Source organism: Sorex araneus, chromosome 8 (genome assembly GCF_027595985.1).
Source record: "Sorex araneus isolate mSorAra2 chromosome 8, mSorAra2.pri, whole genome shotgun sequence".
In the NCBI taxonomy this organism is placed as follows: Eukaryota; Metazoa; Chordata; class Mammalia; order Eulipotyphla; family Soricidae; genus Sorex; species Sorex araneus.
The window spans coordinates 33580701-33599901 of record NC_073309.1 but is presented as its reverse complement, the minus strand read 5'-3'; the positions used below and the strand labels follow the sequence as shown (position 1 = coordinate 33599901).

Here is a 19201-nt window from a genome sequence, read left to right as displayed (position 1 = left end):
AAAGTGGCACAGGATTAATCAAGGGCTGAAATAAAAACAACTCTCAATCAAATAGTCTCTCAAGAAATCTTGGATATGAGAAAGAAAACACAGAGCAAACAAAAAATATGAGCAAATACAATAACCCTTTTTTTCTTGGGTCTTCATATTGTGTTTGACATGTGAAACAAAAATTGTAATACTATCCAGGGGTCTGGGATGTAGCTTAGAGGGAGGGTTGTCTTTTATGTATGAGACACTAGATTCAACCCCCATGAAGACAACAAAAAACAATTCATGGATAAAATTTCACAGGATTACATAATGTAGGAATCGAGAGTACTACTTATATAAATGAAATTACATAATGGAATATTTGGAGTTCAACATATAATACTTTCCTCACATAGATAAGGCACTGGATTTGATCTCAAGTTCTGACCCAAGTTGATATCAGGGTTCAGAAGAGTGTAGATAGAAAGGCCCTTAATATCTCACAAGCTGAACAAAAAATTTCAATAGTCTAATGTTCTAAGTATCTGTAAAGGAAATAATTTAAAACAATTACAATATAAATGGGATGGGAAATGGGATGGTAAAGAGATATGAAGGGAGGGGGCTGGAGCGATAGCACAGCGGGTAGGGCGTTTGCCTTGCATGCGGCCAACCCGGGTTCGAATCCCAGCATCCCATATGGTCCCCTGAGCACCGCCAGGGGTGATTCCTGAGTGCATGAGCCAGGAGTGACCCCTGTGCATCGCCGGGTGTGACCCAAAAAGCAAAAAAAAAAAAAAAAGAGATATGAAGGGAGGTAAAGTGTTCATTCTGCCACTTCACTTGTATCACTTGTCATCCCGTTGCTCATAGATTTGCTCGAGCGGGTGCCAGTAATGTCTCCATTCGTCCCTGCCATGTGCTAGTATAGGCCAATGGTGTCTGCTCACTCCAGGAACATGAAGAACATCAAACCATTCATTCAGGGTCTTGACGAAGAAGTCTGACCTTCTTGTAGGTGGGCAGCCCCTCGGTCTTTTGATGTCCCATGGAATCCAGTCGGTAACAGCTCTAGTCCAGCAGTCATCTCCAAATTGCATTACGTGTCTGGCCCATCTGATTTTTGACACCTTGGCATACGAGGCAGTTTCCCTGATCCTTGATTGTCTACAGATGTTGGAACTCAAGATTCCTTCTCTCACTTGAGTGAAACTTGATACTCCAAGCATAGCTTTTTCGATTCCTCTTTGGGATATCCGAATAGTGTTCCCATCCTGTTTTCACAGGGCCCAGGTCTCCGAGGCTTATGTTAGTGCAGGAAGAACAGTGGTGTCAAAAGCATGTGCCCAGAGCCGGAGGTTCTTCTTCCTCTTAACTTCTTCGACACTCCTGAAGGCATTCCACGCCACTCTCTTCCTCTTTTGCAGTTCCGGCGCCAAGTCATTCCTCATATTGAGTTCTCGACCCAGGTAACATAACTGCTGCATTCGGAGATGTTCGTTCCGTTGAGAGCAAATGGAACGTCAGGAACTAATTCGTTTCTCATGAACATTGTCTTCATGAGATTCAGCTGCAATCAGACCTTTTCACACTCACAAAGTTGACCAGCATTCGTGCTGCTTGGCTAATGTTTGGTGTTATTAGAATGATGTCATCAGCGAAGCAGAGGTGGTATAGTTGCTGACCATCTATCTTCACTCCCATTCTGCCACTTAACAGTAATGTATTCTGAGAAATGCATCATTAAGTGTTTCCATGGCTATGTGAATTCTATAGTATACTTACAAAAACCTAGATGGTGTAACTTACTAGACACCTAGGTTATGTGGAATAGCTTATTGTCCCTAGCTACAGATCTGTACAACATATTATGGTACTAAATACTATAAAGTTGAAACACAGTGGCATTTGTGTATCTAAACATATGTAGACATAGAAAGGAACCATTACAAAACAGTATCAAAGACAATATCAAAGATTACTTATATAGGCACTTGAGCATTCAAGACTTCAATTTACTATAGGAGTGCGAGTGAGCAGTGAATGAACTTAAGGCCTTTTATAAAATATGGTACATGCAAGTTACACTAAAACACTTTTTTCTTTCTTCAATAATAAATTAACCTACTCTAATATTCTTCCCTCAATTTTTTTTAACTTTTGAACTCTTCTATAATAACACGACTTAAAACATATTGTACAGCTACATAAAAGGATTTTTCTTTTATTACTTTAATTTTTTAAATTTTTCTTTTTTTAAACTTTAAAACATTTTTTGGCTGTTTTGTTTTTGAGCCACAACCAGCAGCACTCAGGATTTACAAATAGCTCTGTACTTAGAGGTGATTTCCTGGCAGATATAAGGGAATCATAGAGTGTCAGGGACTGACCCAGGGTCAGCTGAGTGCAAGGCAAGTACTATCTGCACTATTGCTCCAGTCCCTAAAAACATTTTTATTGAAAACAAAGAAACAAACATTAGCCTATATTCACACAGTGTCAGGATCATCAATAAGCTGCCTTCCATCTCTACACCTCACCCTTATAGAGGGTCATTAGAGTAACAACTATACAGAGCCCTCCTGGTTGTATAAGTTGATATACAATACTCTGTGAAAGCTGTTACTATTATAGTCGAGAATCACACAGGTTCTTCTGGAAAACCTCCTGAAGAACCTGTAGGAGAAGGAGTGACCTTTCAGAAATATGTCCAGGGTGGCTTATTGGGGTTTGTATTTTTAATCAGAGATTGCTTGCAAGCACACAATGCCCAATGAACAGTCATCTCTACTACTGAAAACTGTTCCGAGTTGGTCAATGTTTCCAAACTTTTTCAAGGAGCTAGGTCGGTGTACAGAAACTTTTGCTAAACTATTCACCATAAATTTTCCTCAAAATCTTCTTATGCTTCTCTTGCCTCTTCTGCAGGTATGCACTTCCTGTTCCAGTTCCAGCAGTTCAAGAACTCCGTTTCTCAAGAACCACCTCTAGGTACAGGAGCAATGTCATTCTCATCCACACCAAGATGACTGTTACTTATCTCAATCCGTCTTCCTTATTTTTTTCAGCCTCTTCATCCCTGCCAATTCTTTGAAGTCATGGACAATACCTTCAGAGTTTTCTTCCAAATTCCACTCAAGCATCTCTTAATGACATTTTTCCAAGCAGAGCTCCTGATGCAATTATAGATGCTATAATTATTCCAGAATGTGTGTTGTCTTTCTCAGTTGCAACCAAGGCCTAGGCAAAAGTCTTCCTCAGACAGTAACCTTAAAAACTGCTAGAACTCCTTGGATCCATTGATTGGATTCAAAGTGCTGATATTTAGAAAAATAAATAGCACACTGATTTTGTTTGATCGCTAATAAAATGATGATAACTAGGAACGTCATCAATGATATACTCTTGAAAGGTATGTTATTCTGCAAAAAGTATGTCTCCCCTTGATTAGGAAGGATTCAGATACCAAAATCAAGAAGCCCTAAGAGTTCCAAAGAAAATAACCCCAAAAATAATACCGAGACATTATGATCAAAACTTTTAAAAATCAAAGGTAATGAGAGAATTCTAAAAGCAACAAGAGAAAGGCAAAGAGTAGCACATACAAGAGAGGAGAGTCCTTGTAACAGATTTCTCCAAAGAAACTCAGTAAGTAATATGGGAGGGGCATTATATATTCAAAGTACTGAGTAGAAAAGACTTCCAACTGATGTCGGCAGGCAGGTAGGAAAGGCCTCTTCCCAGGGCAATGGCAGTAAATCTCCTGGGAAGCAACAGCCCTGATGTCATGGAGAATGTCATAGCACCAGTCCACCAGTCTGTGGCAGACCCTGTGGAGGCTGGACATCTACAGGGATGACAGCAGAAGAAATAGAGACCAATTAAGGACAGAAAAAGATTCACCAGAAACTCCAAAGCGGTTCCTTTGATATCTGACCAACCCCCTCCAACAGAAGCTCCTGCAGAAACAAAAGTCAGGGAAAGAATTTCAAAGAGGACCATCACCCACTCCCAAGCCCATTGGTAACCTTCCTAGCAACGGACTTTTGCCTAGATAGAAGCCCCACATGGGGGCAGGTTGGAAGAAACCCTATAAAGGCCACCTGGAACAAAGGAAGCACGCACATATGTTGCTTGAGCCCATGTGCTGCCTATGTGGCCATGCACATGCAGTGGCGAGCACATGTGTCACCCGCATCTCCCTTCTTGAGATGTGTACTTTCATGCCTAATGGTGGGATGTGTATAGGGGCTCTCTCCACCCTTGGAGAAGCCCAGTTCTCTCTTGAGCATGTTACTCTCCACTCTCTCCCACTTTCTCTCCCTCTTTCCCTTCAAAACCTACAAATAAAAACTGTAATTTCACTGCTTGTCTACTCCTGAAATTCCTTTCTGTGTGGCGAGACAAGAACCTAGTAACCCTGGGTCCCAGGTGGCAGAGGCATATCGGGAGAAAGTGACCGTCTTTCTCCTTCTCACCTCAAATGAGTCACCGGTGGGGCCCACCGACATCACAACCAGTACTGCACCCTCCAGGTTATCACTCAGATTTGAAGGAAGAATAGTTTTTCAGACAAAGTTAAATGAATTCATCACCACCAAACTACACCTTTAAGAAATACCTAAGGGACTTCTATATATGGAAAAGAAAGCCTACCTGCTAGTAAGATGCCTAAAAAATTATAAATGTTGGAAAGAAACATAGTGCTAACTCCATGTTAATTTCATTTTTTTAAGTTTAAAGAATTTAAATTTTCAAATATGTAGGTTTTTGTTCTAAATTTGTATCTGGTTCTTTGAAAGGACTTTTTTTGTTTGCTTCACACCCGGTGATGCTCAGGGGTTACTCTTGGCTCTACACTCAGGAATTACTCCTGGCAGTGCTCGGGAGATCATATAGAATTCTGGGATCGAATCTGGGTCAGCCACATGCAAGGCAAATGCCCTACCACTGTACTGACACTCCGGCCCCGAAAGGACCTCTTATTTGTTAACACTTCATATACACTCATTTATCATTGGCATATTTTTTCATTCTATCATTGAATGTGTTCTGAAAATATTTTTCTTAATTCAGCATTTGGCTCAAATCAAGATGGTTTTGGCTTTGGTTTTTACACCTGGCAGAACTTGGGGGTTGTTCCTGGTGGCGCTCAGGAAAGAGTGTAATGCTGGGGATAGAACCTGAGCCTTGTGCATGCAAAGCATTTGCTCAGCCACTTGAGCTATCTCTCCAGCTTCTTGGGATTGTTTATTATTGATGTTCTTTTCTTTTCCGAATGGGTCATGTTGCCCAGAGTCCTTTATTGAATGATTTTGGACTATATTCCAGGTGTTTTTTTTTATATTCTATTTAGTTTCTGGATTATCTTTCATTCCTTTGAGAAATATTTTTTGTATCATTATTTTTAGGTGGCTTTTGTATCTTGTTATTGTTGGTTGTTGTTTTTAAGCTCAGTTGGACTCACCCTGTCTCTTGGATAGAGCTCAAGTTGTTGCTCAGTTCTATTCTCCCTCACCAGGATACTTTACACCAACCTGGACATGTGTAATTTAGGACTCAGGACAAAATTTCAAAAACCTCCCCACAAACCTTGCTTCTTAGTTTTCTAATTACTGCAGTACTACCTTAAGTTTTCAGTTGCACTGGTTAACTCAAATTATCTTTTGATTTTCGGAAGCCAGGAAGATGCCAAGTTTTCAACTGGGGTTTTAGCTACTTTCTGTGCTACTCTCATGTCATAAACTGAAAAATGAAAGCCCATTTGCTGCCATTTCTCTCTCTTAAGTCTTGAAGTCCTTCCAAAATGTGGTTCCACTTCTGCACATTACAATGACTTCAGATAGCTGTCATTTTTTAATTTATTTTTTGTTTATAATTTGTATAATTTATAGTTGTTCTGCCAGAGTGCTAATGCATTGTGAACTTATTTCACCATAGAAATGGAGCCCTCAATTAAAGCACATGTTCCTTATATGTCTGATCCTAACTCTTCATTAACATAGATGTTCAATTTCATTATCACATGTCAAAAAAAAGTAAAAAAAAAAGTTTCTGTAAAAAATAAATATTTGGTTCAGAACTTATGTCAAAAAAAAGTTTCTTTAAAAAATAAAATTTGAGGGGCTGGAGAGATAGCCCAGTGGGTAGGGCATTTGCCTTGCACACGGCCGACCTAGGTTCGATTCCCAGCATCCCATATGGTCCCCCGAGCACAGCCAGGAGTGATTCCTGAGAACCAGGAGTCAGCCCTGAGCGTTGCCGGGTGTGACCCAAAAAGCCATAAATAAATAAATAAATAAATAAATAAATAAATAAATAAATAAATAGAATAAAATTTGATTCAGAACAAAAGAATACCAAATATATGCTGTTTGCAATTCAATTCAAATAGAATGGCATAAGTAGGTTGAAAGTAAAAGAATGGAAAAGACTTTATCATGAATATAAATGACAACCAAGAGAAAACAGGTTTGTTAACACAGACAGAGTATATTTTAAAGAAAACTATCAGAGAAAGATATGAACATTATATAATAATAAACTGATTGATTCACCAAAAACATAGTGATCCTGAATTGTCATGCACCAAATAAGAGAACTGCAAATTATGTAAAGCAAAAGATAACAGAACTGCAAGGAAGAACACACAAAATAACAGAGATTTCTACAACATCTGTCTCTTTTAACAATTTGACAGAAGTAGAAAAAAATTAAAAAGAACATAGAGCCAATTTTATCTAGTGAATCGAATCTTTCACCCAAGCACACCAAAATACATTCTTCTCAAGCGCCTACAAGGGTTGCAAAACACCTGGCCTGTGGGCCATATAAGGCCCATGAAATCAATTATGTGGTCTAGCCCTGGTCTATGATGGAAAAGACATGTATTCTTCTCATTAGTTGCCTGTGGCTCATTTGCTCATAATGCATGGTCCATAAATTATGTTTAAAATATTCAAATGGTTTTTTGCAGGGAAAAAAAAAAAAGATTTCTCTCTACTGCTACAGAAAATGTACAAAGACAGATTATATATCCTGGGCCTTAAAATAAAAACTCAGAATCCTTGCACAAAAATCAATTCAAAGAGATTTTGAGATCAACCAGAATCTATAAAGCACACAAAGAAAAATATAGGCATAACACTTTAAGATTTAGATATCAAAAGTATCTTCAATGATATGACTCCATTGACAATGAAAACAGCAGCAAAAATAAATCGACATCAAATTAAAAAGGTTTTGCATGTCAAAACTAAAATACTGGCTCAAACAAAGGACACCCAACTAAATAGGAGAAAATACTCACAATTAATACAGTAAATAGGGGGTTAATACCCAACATAAACAAAGAACTCACAAAGATCAACAGCAAAAATCCAGAAACTCTTATCAGAAAACGGAATGAGAAATAAACAGACACTTCTCCAAAGAAGACAGATGGATGGCAAATTGGCATAGGAAAAAGTGCTCATCATTACTTATTACCAGGAAAATCAAATCAAGACAACAATAAGAGATCATCTCACAGCAGTGAGAATGGTGTGGGAAATTCCATGGTTGGGGTAATACCGTGCACAAAACAGTTTAAATCTTTTAGAACATAACAGAGCAGCAAATATTGATATCCCAGTGAAGAATAGATGAAAGTCAGCAAATAAATGTGTGCCCAAGAAAGGATAGACTGAAGCAGTTTAGGGTCTTTTAGATGTAAAAGACAACATAGGCATAAAAATAGGATAGAAAATTGTTAGAAGTTTACTCTATACTTTAAGGGTGTCTGCTGATTGACTATGTAAATATCCCAGCCTCTGCTCTGAATGTACCCATTGAATTTGATGAGCTTACTAACTGTTCTGAGTGTCCCTGTCAACTTAAACATGTGCTGGGAGCAAGGAGAACTCACTGTTGGCTACTCAGGTGACCCCAATGTTTGGACATGTGTTTATCTTCTTATGTATGTCTCATTCTCTGTGACCGGTCCCCAATGGGTGACCCCCTGCTAGGCAGTTATTGTGGTAACCTGACACAAAATGGCACATATCAAAACAAAACCAAAAAGCCCTGAAACAATCTGTATTGGAAGGAATTGTGGGAAAAAAGAATCCTCATCCACTGCTGGTAAGAATGTCTGATTTAACTCCTATGGAAAACAGTAGATTTCTCAGAAAAGACTAGAGCCAGCAACCCAACTTCTTGGTATCTACCCACAAGATAAAAACATTCATTCAAAAGAACATTTTCACATCACTATTTATTGCAACACTTCATACAATAATTAGGACAGGGAATCAACATAAGTGGCCAATGACAGAGAGACAATGAAGCTGTACTATATAAAATGGAATACTATGTAGGTGCAAGAAACAATAAAATCATGCAATTTGCTGCAATTTGAATGGAAATGTAGAATATCATATTAAGTAAAGTAAGAGAAAAAACAGGGCAACTAGATCTCAGTATGTGTGATGTGTAGAATAACGGGAGAGGGGAATGAACCAAAGGGGGAATAAATACATTACACTTGACCCTAAAAATCAGATGGACAGGGAGAAAAAATACTGAGGAAGAAAGTGGATCAGACATGACAAGGTGGATAGAAGGTTACAGGGGCCTTGGTACATACATAAGTAGTGTAGAGGTACAGTATATATCTAACACAGAACCAACAACACTGCAAGCATGAAATCCAAACTATAGTAACCAAACTTAAAAATGTTTCTATTACTCCAAATCAATAATAGTGAGTTTTTTGTTGAAATATTGAATGTAATCAAAGTAAAGTGAAAGTAAAGTAAAATTTACCAGTTACACATGTGGGGTGGGGCGCTGGGGAGGTGGGGGGGGAAGGGGGAGGTATACTGTGATTCTTGGTGGTGGAATATGTGCACTGGTGAAGGGATGGGTGTTTGAGCATTGTTTAATTGAGACTTAAACCTGAAAGCTTTGTAACTTTCCACATGGTGATTCAATAAAAGAATAAATTTTTTTAAAAAGTAGATATTGTTATATCAATATCTTTGATGTTGTTATATCAGGTAGGCATTAGAGCAACAGCAGAGTGGGTAGGGCATTTGCCTTGCAAAAAAAAAAAATGTTTCTATTAAGGAGGCAGGCTGGGAGGTGGGAGACCTGTGGATACTGGTGGAGGAAAGTTGACAATAATGAGATTGGTATTGGAATACTGTATGCTCGAAAGTATATTATGAACTACTTTGTAAGTCACGGTGCCTTAACTGAAAATAAACCAAATTTGAAAGAATCAAAATCAGTAGTGTGCAGATCCGAAGAGATGGTATAACAGTAAGGCACTTTCCCTGCATACAGCAACCCAGTTTGGATTTGGATCTCTAGTATGGTCCCCTGAGCACCGCAAGAAGTGATTCCTGAGTGCAGAGCCAGGAGTAACCCCTGAGTTTCGCCAGGTATGGCCCCAAAACAAAAACAAAACAAAACAAAACAGTAGTATGCTTCATAACCTCAATGAAATCAAACTGGAAACAGGGAAACTCCAATCATCCAAAAACTAAGTAAAATACTTTCAAATGCAATATGAATCAAGACTGTAAGTATACTGTCACTGTCGTCCTGTTGCTCATCCATTTGCTCAAGCAGGAACCAATAACAGTCTCCATTGTGAGACTTGTTACTGTTTTTGGCATATCAAATACCCCACGGGTAGCTTGCCAGGCTCTGCCATGCAGGCGGGATACTCTCGGTAGCTTGCCGGGCTCTCCGAGAGGGGCGGAGGAATCGAACGGGGTCGTCCGCGTTAAACGCGAATGCCCAAACAGCTGTGCTATCGCTCCAGCCAACCTATAGAAATTTATGAAATATTTTTCAGAATTGGGGTGGGTGCCATTCTTCCGAAAGCCCCAGCAGCCACACCCACCTCCCACAGCGGCCAACTTGTTGATTCACAAGCTGGCCCTGCTTCATCAATTCCCGACTAAATCTCCCAGTAGATGCTCGCCAAGCAGAGTAAAATTTATGAACTCACCCCATCCCTGCACCTGAAAACTCTGGAGCACCCACAGAAGAGCGAATACCCGCTAAGCCAAAGCTTTGGCAGCCACACCCACAACTCACCACTACAAGCCACGCCCAGGGCTCAGCTACCAATTTCACGACTATCCTCCGCAGAGACACCAATCTGTGAGTCATTTCAGGTACCTGGTGCCCAGACTGAGAACTCAGGTGATTTCTTCAGAGTTGGGGTGGGTAACGCACCCCCACGTTTCCTAAAGCGCCAGCAACCACACTCACTCCCACAGCCAACCACCATGTCTATTCATAGGCCCAAACCACAGACCCTGAAGTCTCTGGACTGTGTGGCTACATACGTGGCCACGCAACACCTCCCAAGTCAACATATAGCTTAATTGATGCTTAGACAAGGACTTAACAACCCTGTGATTATACATTACAGTTTTCACATAAATGGATTTTCTATACCTATTGATTTTAATATTGCAGCTTTGTCATCTAATCCATTTTAACTCAGATTTGTATCAACAGTTGTAGTTTTTTCTACATTAAAATTAATTTTTAAATTTTTTAAAAATTGAAAAGAATTGTGGAATAGAACTGAAGTCATGTCAAGAGAGAAATTTAAAAGTATTTAAAGAATATATTAAAGAAGGGAAGTTTCAGATCATTAAGAGCTATCCTAGGGGGAAAAAAAATAGTAAAACAACCTCAAAGAAAGCAGAAGAAAGAAATAAAGAAAAGACAAATAAAAGTAGGGGAGAGCACAGAGATTAAGGTGCTTAGTTGCATGCCACTGGCCCTGGTTTGATCCCAAGCACTATATATAGTTCCCCCAAGCATCACAGGGAATGACTCCTAAGCACAGAGCCAAGAAACATTCCTTAATAAACAATGTGGCCCAAATGCATGGCCAACAAGGAATAGAAATAAATGTAATCAAAAATTTGAGAAAATCAATTTAATGGCATTATTACTTTGAAAAGGTCAATAGGGGCTGGAGCAATAGCACAGTGGGTAGGGCATTTGCCTTGCATATGGCCGACCCGGTTTGATTCCCAGCATCCCATATGGTCCCCTGAGCACCGCCAGGGGTAACTCCTGAGTGCAGAGCCAGAAGTAACCCCTGTGTATGACCAGGTGTGACCCAAAAAAGCAAAAAAAACAAAAAATAAAAGTCAATAAAATTAAGAAATGCTTGACAAAAGACAAAACAAACAAACAAAAAATCAAGTGGCTGGAGCAATAGTACAGTGGATAGGGCTTTTGCCTTACAGGTAGCCGACCAGGGTTCAACTCCCAGCATCCCATATGGTTCCCGAGCACCTCCAGGAGTATTTCCTGAGTGCAAAACCAGGAGTAATTCCTGTGCATCGCCAGGTGTGACCCAAAAAAAAAAAAAAGAAAAAGAAAAAGAAATCAAGAATGAAACTAGGGATATCACTACAGAAACCCAGGCATAGAAGAACAAAGAAAAAGCTATTTTATAAACTCAGTAAACACATAAATTTGACAGAACTGGGAAGAAGTGATCCACCTGCCTCCCCAAATAGATATGAGGCTTTAATGAGCTGAGTGGGACCCTGTGCACTGGAGCCACTGTTGCCATCACACACAGGAAAGTCCTTGGCTTCGTGCCTACCAGGAATGCCCTCTAATATATGAGGAAATCGACCAATTCACTCAATGTGAAGCCACTGTAGTAGCCCTACAACTATTAAGGCAGATTCAATTCATAATTTAAAACCGCTAAAAAAGAAGAGTCACTGATGGTTTGCATTGGTAGATTACTTCCAAACATTTAAACTAACACCAATGCTATATTCAATCTCATCAAGCACAGAAGTATTTTCAAATTCATTTTAAAGTCGTTACCCTGATATCTAAATCAGATGAAAAGTATTAAAAAAAATTTTAATGCTATCCCTCATGAATACCTAAAAAAATTTCCAAAATTTTATGTATGTTTACAGATATAAAATATATACTACTAAGTAAAGTTTAATCCAGGGATGAAAGACTGGTTGAAAAATTTGAATCAACTAATATAATCTGACATTTTACTTCTTCCAAAAAGAAAAATCATATGGTCTAATCAATTTAATACAAAACAATTAACCAAAACAAATACCCATCCATTATTTTAAAACTCAAAAAAAACAGAAATAGAAAAATCTCAACTGGAATAAATATTGACAAAAACCCTACAGTTTCCCTTCTACTTAATAGTACAATTGTACTATAACATTAAGAATAAGATAAAGACATCAACTATGACAAAATCACAGAACTTTTATTCTAGAAGTTCTACTCATTGCTATAAGGTAGAAAAAGAAGGAAACTAAAGGTGTACAGAGGGGAAAGGAAGAAATAAAACCACCCCTATTTGCAAATGACATGATTGTCTACAAAGAAAATTCCATGGAGTCCATGAAAATACTCCTGAGATCAATAAGCATCTAGTAGCAATGAACACATGAACAATTATAAATACAATTATCACTTAAAATTATTCCTCAAAATTATATATTTAAGTATAAATCTAACAAGACACAAAAAGACCTACAGCTGAAAACTACACATTGAAAGAATTCAAATAAAAATATATGAGGAGAATACAAGTTTCATAGATGGAGGAAACCAACCAAAGATGCCATTTCTCCTCAAACTGATATATAGCTTTATTAAAATTCCTATCGGGGCTGGAGTGATAGCACAATGGGTAGGGTGTTTGCCTTGCACGCAGCCGACTGACCCGGGTTCGATTCCCATCATCCCATATGGTCCCCCAGCACCGCCAGGAGTAATTCCTGAGTGTAGAGCCAGGAGTAACCCCTGTGCATCGCTGGGTGTGACCCGAGAAGCAAAAAATAAAAATAAATAAATTAATTTAAAAAATAATAATAATAAAATAAAATTCCTATCAAAGTCACAGAATAGCACAGGGGTTAAGGCCTTGAATCCCACTGACCCTCTTTCCAATCTCTTAAGTATCACCCTGCCACCATAGGTCACTCCTGAACACACAACCAGAAATTCCACCTGGGCAGGCAGATATGACCAAAAAAGAAACAAAACACACACACACACACATTTATATATAAATATATTATAATACATATTATATACTTATATATACACACAATAGTTTTCTAAAATTTATATTTATATATATTTTTTATAGTAAAACAGATTTTATTTGGAGGTTTTTGAAGGTGTGGAGGGGAAGAGAGTGGTGGAGGAGGACGGTGAGAGAGAGAGAAAGAGAGAAACTCGCTCAAGAGAGAATGGTAGACTTCTCCAAAGGTGAGGAGAGCCCCTACACATACCCTGGCAGCAGACATGAAAGCACAAAAGTACACATCTCAAGAGGGGAGATGCGGGCGACACATATGCTTGGGCACCACATGTGTTCGGCCACATGGGCACAAGCAGCATATGGACTCAGGCAGCATATGCGCCCTAAAATCTGTATTGAGCGGCTTGAGAGATTGTATTGCAGGTAGGGTGCTTGTCTTGCACATGGCCAACCTGAATTTAATTCCTGATATATTATATGGTCCCCTCCACAAGCAATGCCAGGAGTAATTCAGTAATTCCTAAGCACAAAGCCAGGAGTGCGCCCTGAGCAAATTTTCTTGAAGAATATTAATACAGTGAGAAGAGTCACTTTTCCTGACTTGAAGACAATATCTACTTACGAATATTGGTTCAAGAATGGGTAGATATATCAGTGGAATAGAACAGTGAACCCAGAAACAAACCCACACAAATACACCTAAATATTTTTCATTTTGCTTTAATTTGGTCTTTAGCTTTTGGGCTACACCAGTGGCTACTCAGAGCTTACTCCTCCCTCTCTCTCTGCTCAGGGGGACCAGTCTATGCAGTGTCAGGGATTAAACCCAGCCACATGTCAGGTAAGCACCTCAAGCACTATACTCTTTCTCCAGTCCCTACACAAACAATTTTTTTTAAAGCTTTAAACCAACTCAATAGACAAAAGATCAAGCCTTTTTAAGAAACAGTGCAGTTACAATTGAATATCCAGAGACAAATAAGTGAAATTTATCTAAGTCACAGATTTGATACCAAAAAAACCATCAAAAGTGGATCATGATCTGAATATAAAATATAAGCTATGAAATTCTTTTAAAAATATTTTTAATTTTTTTTTTTTTTTGCAAAAAGCAAAATCTAAAAAGGGTCACACCTGGCGATCCTCAGGGGTTACTCCTGGCTCTACACTCAGAAATTACTCCTGGTGGTGCTCAGGGGACTATATAGGATGCCCAGTATCAAACCTGGGTTGACCATGTGCAAGCCAAATGCCCTATCCGCTGTACTGTTGCTCCAGTCCCTAAAAATTTTTTTAAATAGGAAAATATTTGAAGTATAAGCCTAGGCAATGAGTTATTTAGCTTGATACCCGAAGCACAACTCATAAAAGGAAAACCTGATAAACCGAAACATCATATTTAAAATATGAAACTTCATTCTATAAAAGCAAACATGAAGATAAAAAAACAAACTAGAGACTAGCATATCTGTTCACATATATGTACATATATATACTAACAAAAGATTAATAGCTAGCATATGAGTACTTTCGATTTCTCTGCCCCTCTCGGGCAGAGACTGGCAATCTACCTGTAGCATATGCCAAAAACAGTAACAAGTCTCAAAATGGAGACTTACTGGTGCCTGCTCGAGCAAATTGATGAGCAATGGGATGACAGTGACAGTGACAGTGATACCAGTACTGTTAAAGGTCTAGTAAAAAAGATCAAATTGAAAATGGGCAAAATCATTAATAGACCTTTCACTGAACAGAGGGATAATGAGCTTATGAAAAAATGCTGTACATTATTAACCACTAGTAAAATTCAATTTAAAACCACACAACTATGAACATGCCTAAAAATAAAGAAAGGAAAGAAGAAGAAGAAATGATAGTGAGACCATAGAGAAATTGAATCATTAGTATATTGCTGTTTGGGAAGGTAAAAGTTTACATTTTGTAACAACTACTCTAGAAAACAGTTTAGCAACTATTTTTTTTTTGAAAAAACAACTATGTAACTACCATTTCATCAGTAACTGTATGCCTAAGCATTTGTCCCAGAGAAATGAAAATAATATTCACATAAATATTATGTGCATACAGGGCCAAGGAGATGACTCAAATGGTAAGAGTATATGCCGTGTGTATGTGTGTGTGTGTGTGTGTGTGTGTGTGTGTGTGTGTCCCCTAAGTTCAATGGCCAGCACTGCATGCCTCTCCCCAACCACCATCAAGTGTAGGCCCTATAAAGAAAAAAAAAAAAAAGAAAGAAAGAAAAACATGTAAGCTTGTACTTAGAGCCTTTATTTAGAATAGCCAAAAACTGGAAATAATTCAGAGGGCCTTCAACATGCTGACAACTAAACAAACTGGAACAACCATCCATGCACTGGAATACTAAATACTATTCAGGGAAAGAGGGGGGAAAAAAAAGGACATAGGTACTTGCAACAATCTAGATAAAGCTATGCAGAACAATGCTGCTGAGTGAAAAAAAAAAAAAACAACTCCAAAAGTTTCTATACTGTATGATTACATTAGTATAACATTCTTTAAGTGATGAAATAATAAAAATGGAAAACAGGTTAGGATTTGCCAGTGACTAGAGTTAGTATGGAGAGGCAAGTGAATGTGGCTATAAAACTGCAGTATCATTAAAGTGATGGAGACATTAAACCTGACTGAACTGATGTTATTCTGGAGTAATAAACTGACAGTTTCCCAAGTACAGTTAGAAGAAACAAAGGCTAGAGTTCTGTATTACTTTTTTACAACAGCATGGTCACATCTACAGTACTTCAAAATTGAAAGTCTAACTTTTTAAAAGAGCAACTGAGCTTTAAAATATTTACAAAATCAATTAAAAAAAAAAACTCTTAAAATTATCACTAAAACGCTAAAGAAATACTACAGAGGTTAAGGTGGTTGCCTTGCCTACAGAGCCTATCCAGTTGAATCACCAGCACTGCAAATGGTCCCCTGAGCACTGCCAAAAATCATTCCTGAGCACAGACTGAGAAATAAGTCCAGATCACCTCTGGGTATTGGCCCCCAAACCCAAAACAATAGTATTCATTATAATAATATTAAACTTACCATTAATGAATTGAATTTTGTTATTTTTCCCTAATATGTTTTGAAAATGCTACATTTTAGAAGACCCTCATGTAGTTGAGTCTTGCTGAGTTAGTACATAGGCGTATATTTGTGTATGTACTTCTTGAAGAAAAAGAGTATCAGTATACATTTTGTTTAGTTATTAGATGTCAAGACTGAACTACTTCCCAGAAAGAAAAGGTTACCATACCTTGGCACCATATAAATCTGAGTTCTTCATTAGAAATTCTGCTGATGTTCGTACTGTGACTCCTGTAGTTTCACACTGTAGTACACAGTTTTCCAATGTAGTCTTGCCACGGTGAATGACTATGATAAAAACATGCAATCAACTGCTTTAAGAAGTAGCGCTTGTTCTAATATTAAATATGAACTAGAGGTGACATTAAATATAATCTAAATTCCTCCAAATAGTAACTCCCATTTAAACTGTTACTAGAATTACAAATTGGCAATACATCAAAACAACAACTGTTTGAAAATCTAAGAAGCGGCATTCTGTAAAAATGGTGACAATCTCAGAAACGCAGAATCATATTAAAATTATTTTCATTAACAGGAAAAAGTATCAGAAAGTATTTTTCTGAGAATCATGCAAGAACAAATTAAATACAAAAACGGAGCACAATATTCAAGAATAGGTTAAACTATTTTTCACTTTGGGGTATAAGTTTCCTAAGTAATCATGCCATAAAACTTAATAATCAGTCTCCCACTGATTGAATGGTATTTTATTAAAACTTGATTTTCCAGGGAAAGTTAAGTTTCTTTTAAAACCTACAACAGATAACACACTATTCAGGTGCTATACTTCCAGGGATAATTTCTATAGTTACCATATATTAAGACACTTACTTAAGATTCCTTCTACAGCATCATGCTGAACAAATTTTATGCCTGAGATTTTAATATCTGCACCTGTACAATCCACAAAAGTGTCTCCTTTGCCCCTCTTTTCTATTACAATATCATCTGGTAGACCATATCCTAAGGAGGAAAGCAAAAAATGTTTAAGATAGGAAGGGAAAAGGTCTACCACAAATGTTAGACTTTTTCATTTGCTATGATAGATTTCTCTATTTCAAAACACTCCAAATGACACTTGAGACCAGTCAACCCAACACATTAAATTACCTAATTATTCCCGTTTTAACTTAAATCAGGATATAATATTGCTATTTTTTATTATTATATAAGATAAATATAGTCACTGGAATATGTTTCATCTTCTTCCACAATTTCATACACAACTCCCAAAACTCTTAGAATTTCCTGTGGAGTTACCTAGGAATCTTTCGTTTTGTTAAAAAAAAGAATTTTGAACCCTACTTAAGGACTTGGGGCACAGATTTCCAAGAGACACAAGCAAGTGATTAAAAGGCTGGAACTTGGAATTCATCCACCACCACCTACTCCCCCACCCTCACCTCCCAAGAGACTGAGTTTAGTTGGCAATGATCAATGAGTTCAACCTGCCTATGTAATGAAGCCTTCATTCCAGATCAGAATGAGGCCCAGCTTTTATCTCGAGCTACAAAATTTTACCTTAAATCAGGCAACAGCTCCCTATAACAAACATAACAACTTTGCTCAACTCAGATTCCGGACCATGAAGGTTAAAGTTGAATCAAACAGTTGTTGATCCTTCCAAAATTTTTACCTGAGACATAGTGTTAATATTTTTCCTTTTAAAATTATTTTTTAAAACTTTATTTTGTTGTATTTACAACACAAGTAAACCAAATTATACACTGCCATAAATTTCACCTTAAAAATAAATAAATAAGTATCAGGACAGTGCTGTTTAACGAGTCTCCAAATTTGTGAACAAATGCTGAAAGTGTTGGGAGAATGGCACAATGTTTTGGGGTTCCCCCCCTTTTTGGTTTTTGGGCCACACCCAGTGGTGCTAAGGATTAGGGGTGGCAGGGTATGCCAATCCCCCACCTCTGCTCTGGGGGTTGCTGCCAGTAGAGCTGGGGGGACCCCATAGAGCCAGGGACCTCAGGCCTCCCTCTTGCAAAGTATGGTCTGCACGCACTCAACCTGTTCATTAAGCATCTCTCAAGTCCAGAATAGCGTAACTGGAACTAGCGTGGAAGCCGTGCATCCTCCCATCTGCCAGTTCATGAATTTTATATTAAACTGGCAAAGCAATGAATTTCCTGGTTTTGTAAAGCATTCTAGTAAACAGAACCCAGAGAAGAGGTCATGGAAACACCTGGTTTGTAGTCAGTAACAGCCTGGATTTAGACATCTCCTACAAAGTCCAAAAAAGGGGGGTTTTGAAACCTTTTTGTGTTTTGTAGCAAGTCTGTCAGGCTTATGGCTGGCATTTGAAATGGACGGTAGAATGGGTAACCCACAAACTCTAATGCTATGCCTGGGTACAGAGGATCAGACTGAGTGAATTCTCAGACCCTGCTGTGGGCCAAGAAGCTTGCACACACAGATCAAGAAATGTATTCAAATAGTTATCACTTTTTTTTTTTTTGGAGGGAGTGGGGGAGCCACACTGGATGATGCTCAGGGATCATTCCTGGCTTTGCACTCAGGAATCACTCCTGGCGGTGCTCAGGGGACCATACTGGGTGCTGGGAATCAAACCTCTGGGTCAACCACAGGCAAGGTAAACATCCTATCTGCTGTAGTATCGCTCTGGCATCTCAAATGGTGTAACAATTTTAATAACAATTTCTCAGTTTGTTCCCACACCAGCAAGATTACACTAACCGCCATCTTATGAAGCACAACAGCACTAAATTCTCTTGCAAAACTACAATAAGAAAATAATTTTGGTTTCCTAAGGCCCACATCCACATCTCAAACCCTCTATATGTTCACGCAACCTCCCAGGTGAGGCTACCTGCCCAGCTGACACCCTCAGGGTGTTATTGGGATGTTGCTGCTGTACTCTCCACCACTGGGCCGTGTATGCCAACCCTCACACTGCTCACACTTTTCTCTCCTGTCACTGAGTGAAGAGGACAGCAGGAAAGAAAAGACCAACACCCGGCCTATTCCCTCAGACACTTCCAGTGGTGTTAACTACAAAGGTTA

General features: G+C 38.5%; 1 protein-coding gene across 1 annotated transcript in view; it reads right to left on the bottom strand.

The window, feature by feature from the left end:
• Window positions 1–19201, bottom strand: part of SHCBP1 (SHC binding and spindle associated 1) — a 59298-nt gene that overhangs the window by 11603 nt on the left and 28494 nt on the right. Inside the window, exons 9-10 of the mRNA XM_004600976.2 lie at window positions 16997–17128; window positions 16332–16450 (exon numbers count right to left, since the gene is read on the bottom strand). Coding sequence (XP_004601033.1) covers window positions 16332–16450; window positions 16997–17128 — 251 coding nt within the window. The remainder of the gene's footprint in view (window positions 1–16331; window positions 16451–16996; window positions 17129–19201) is intronic.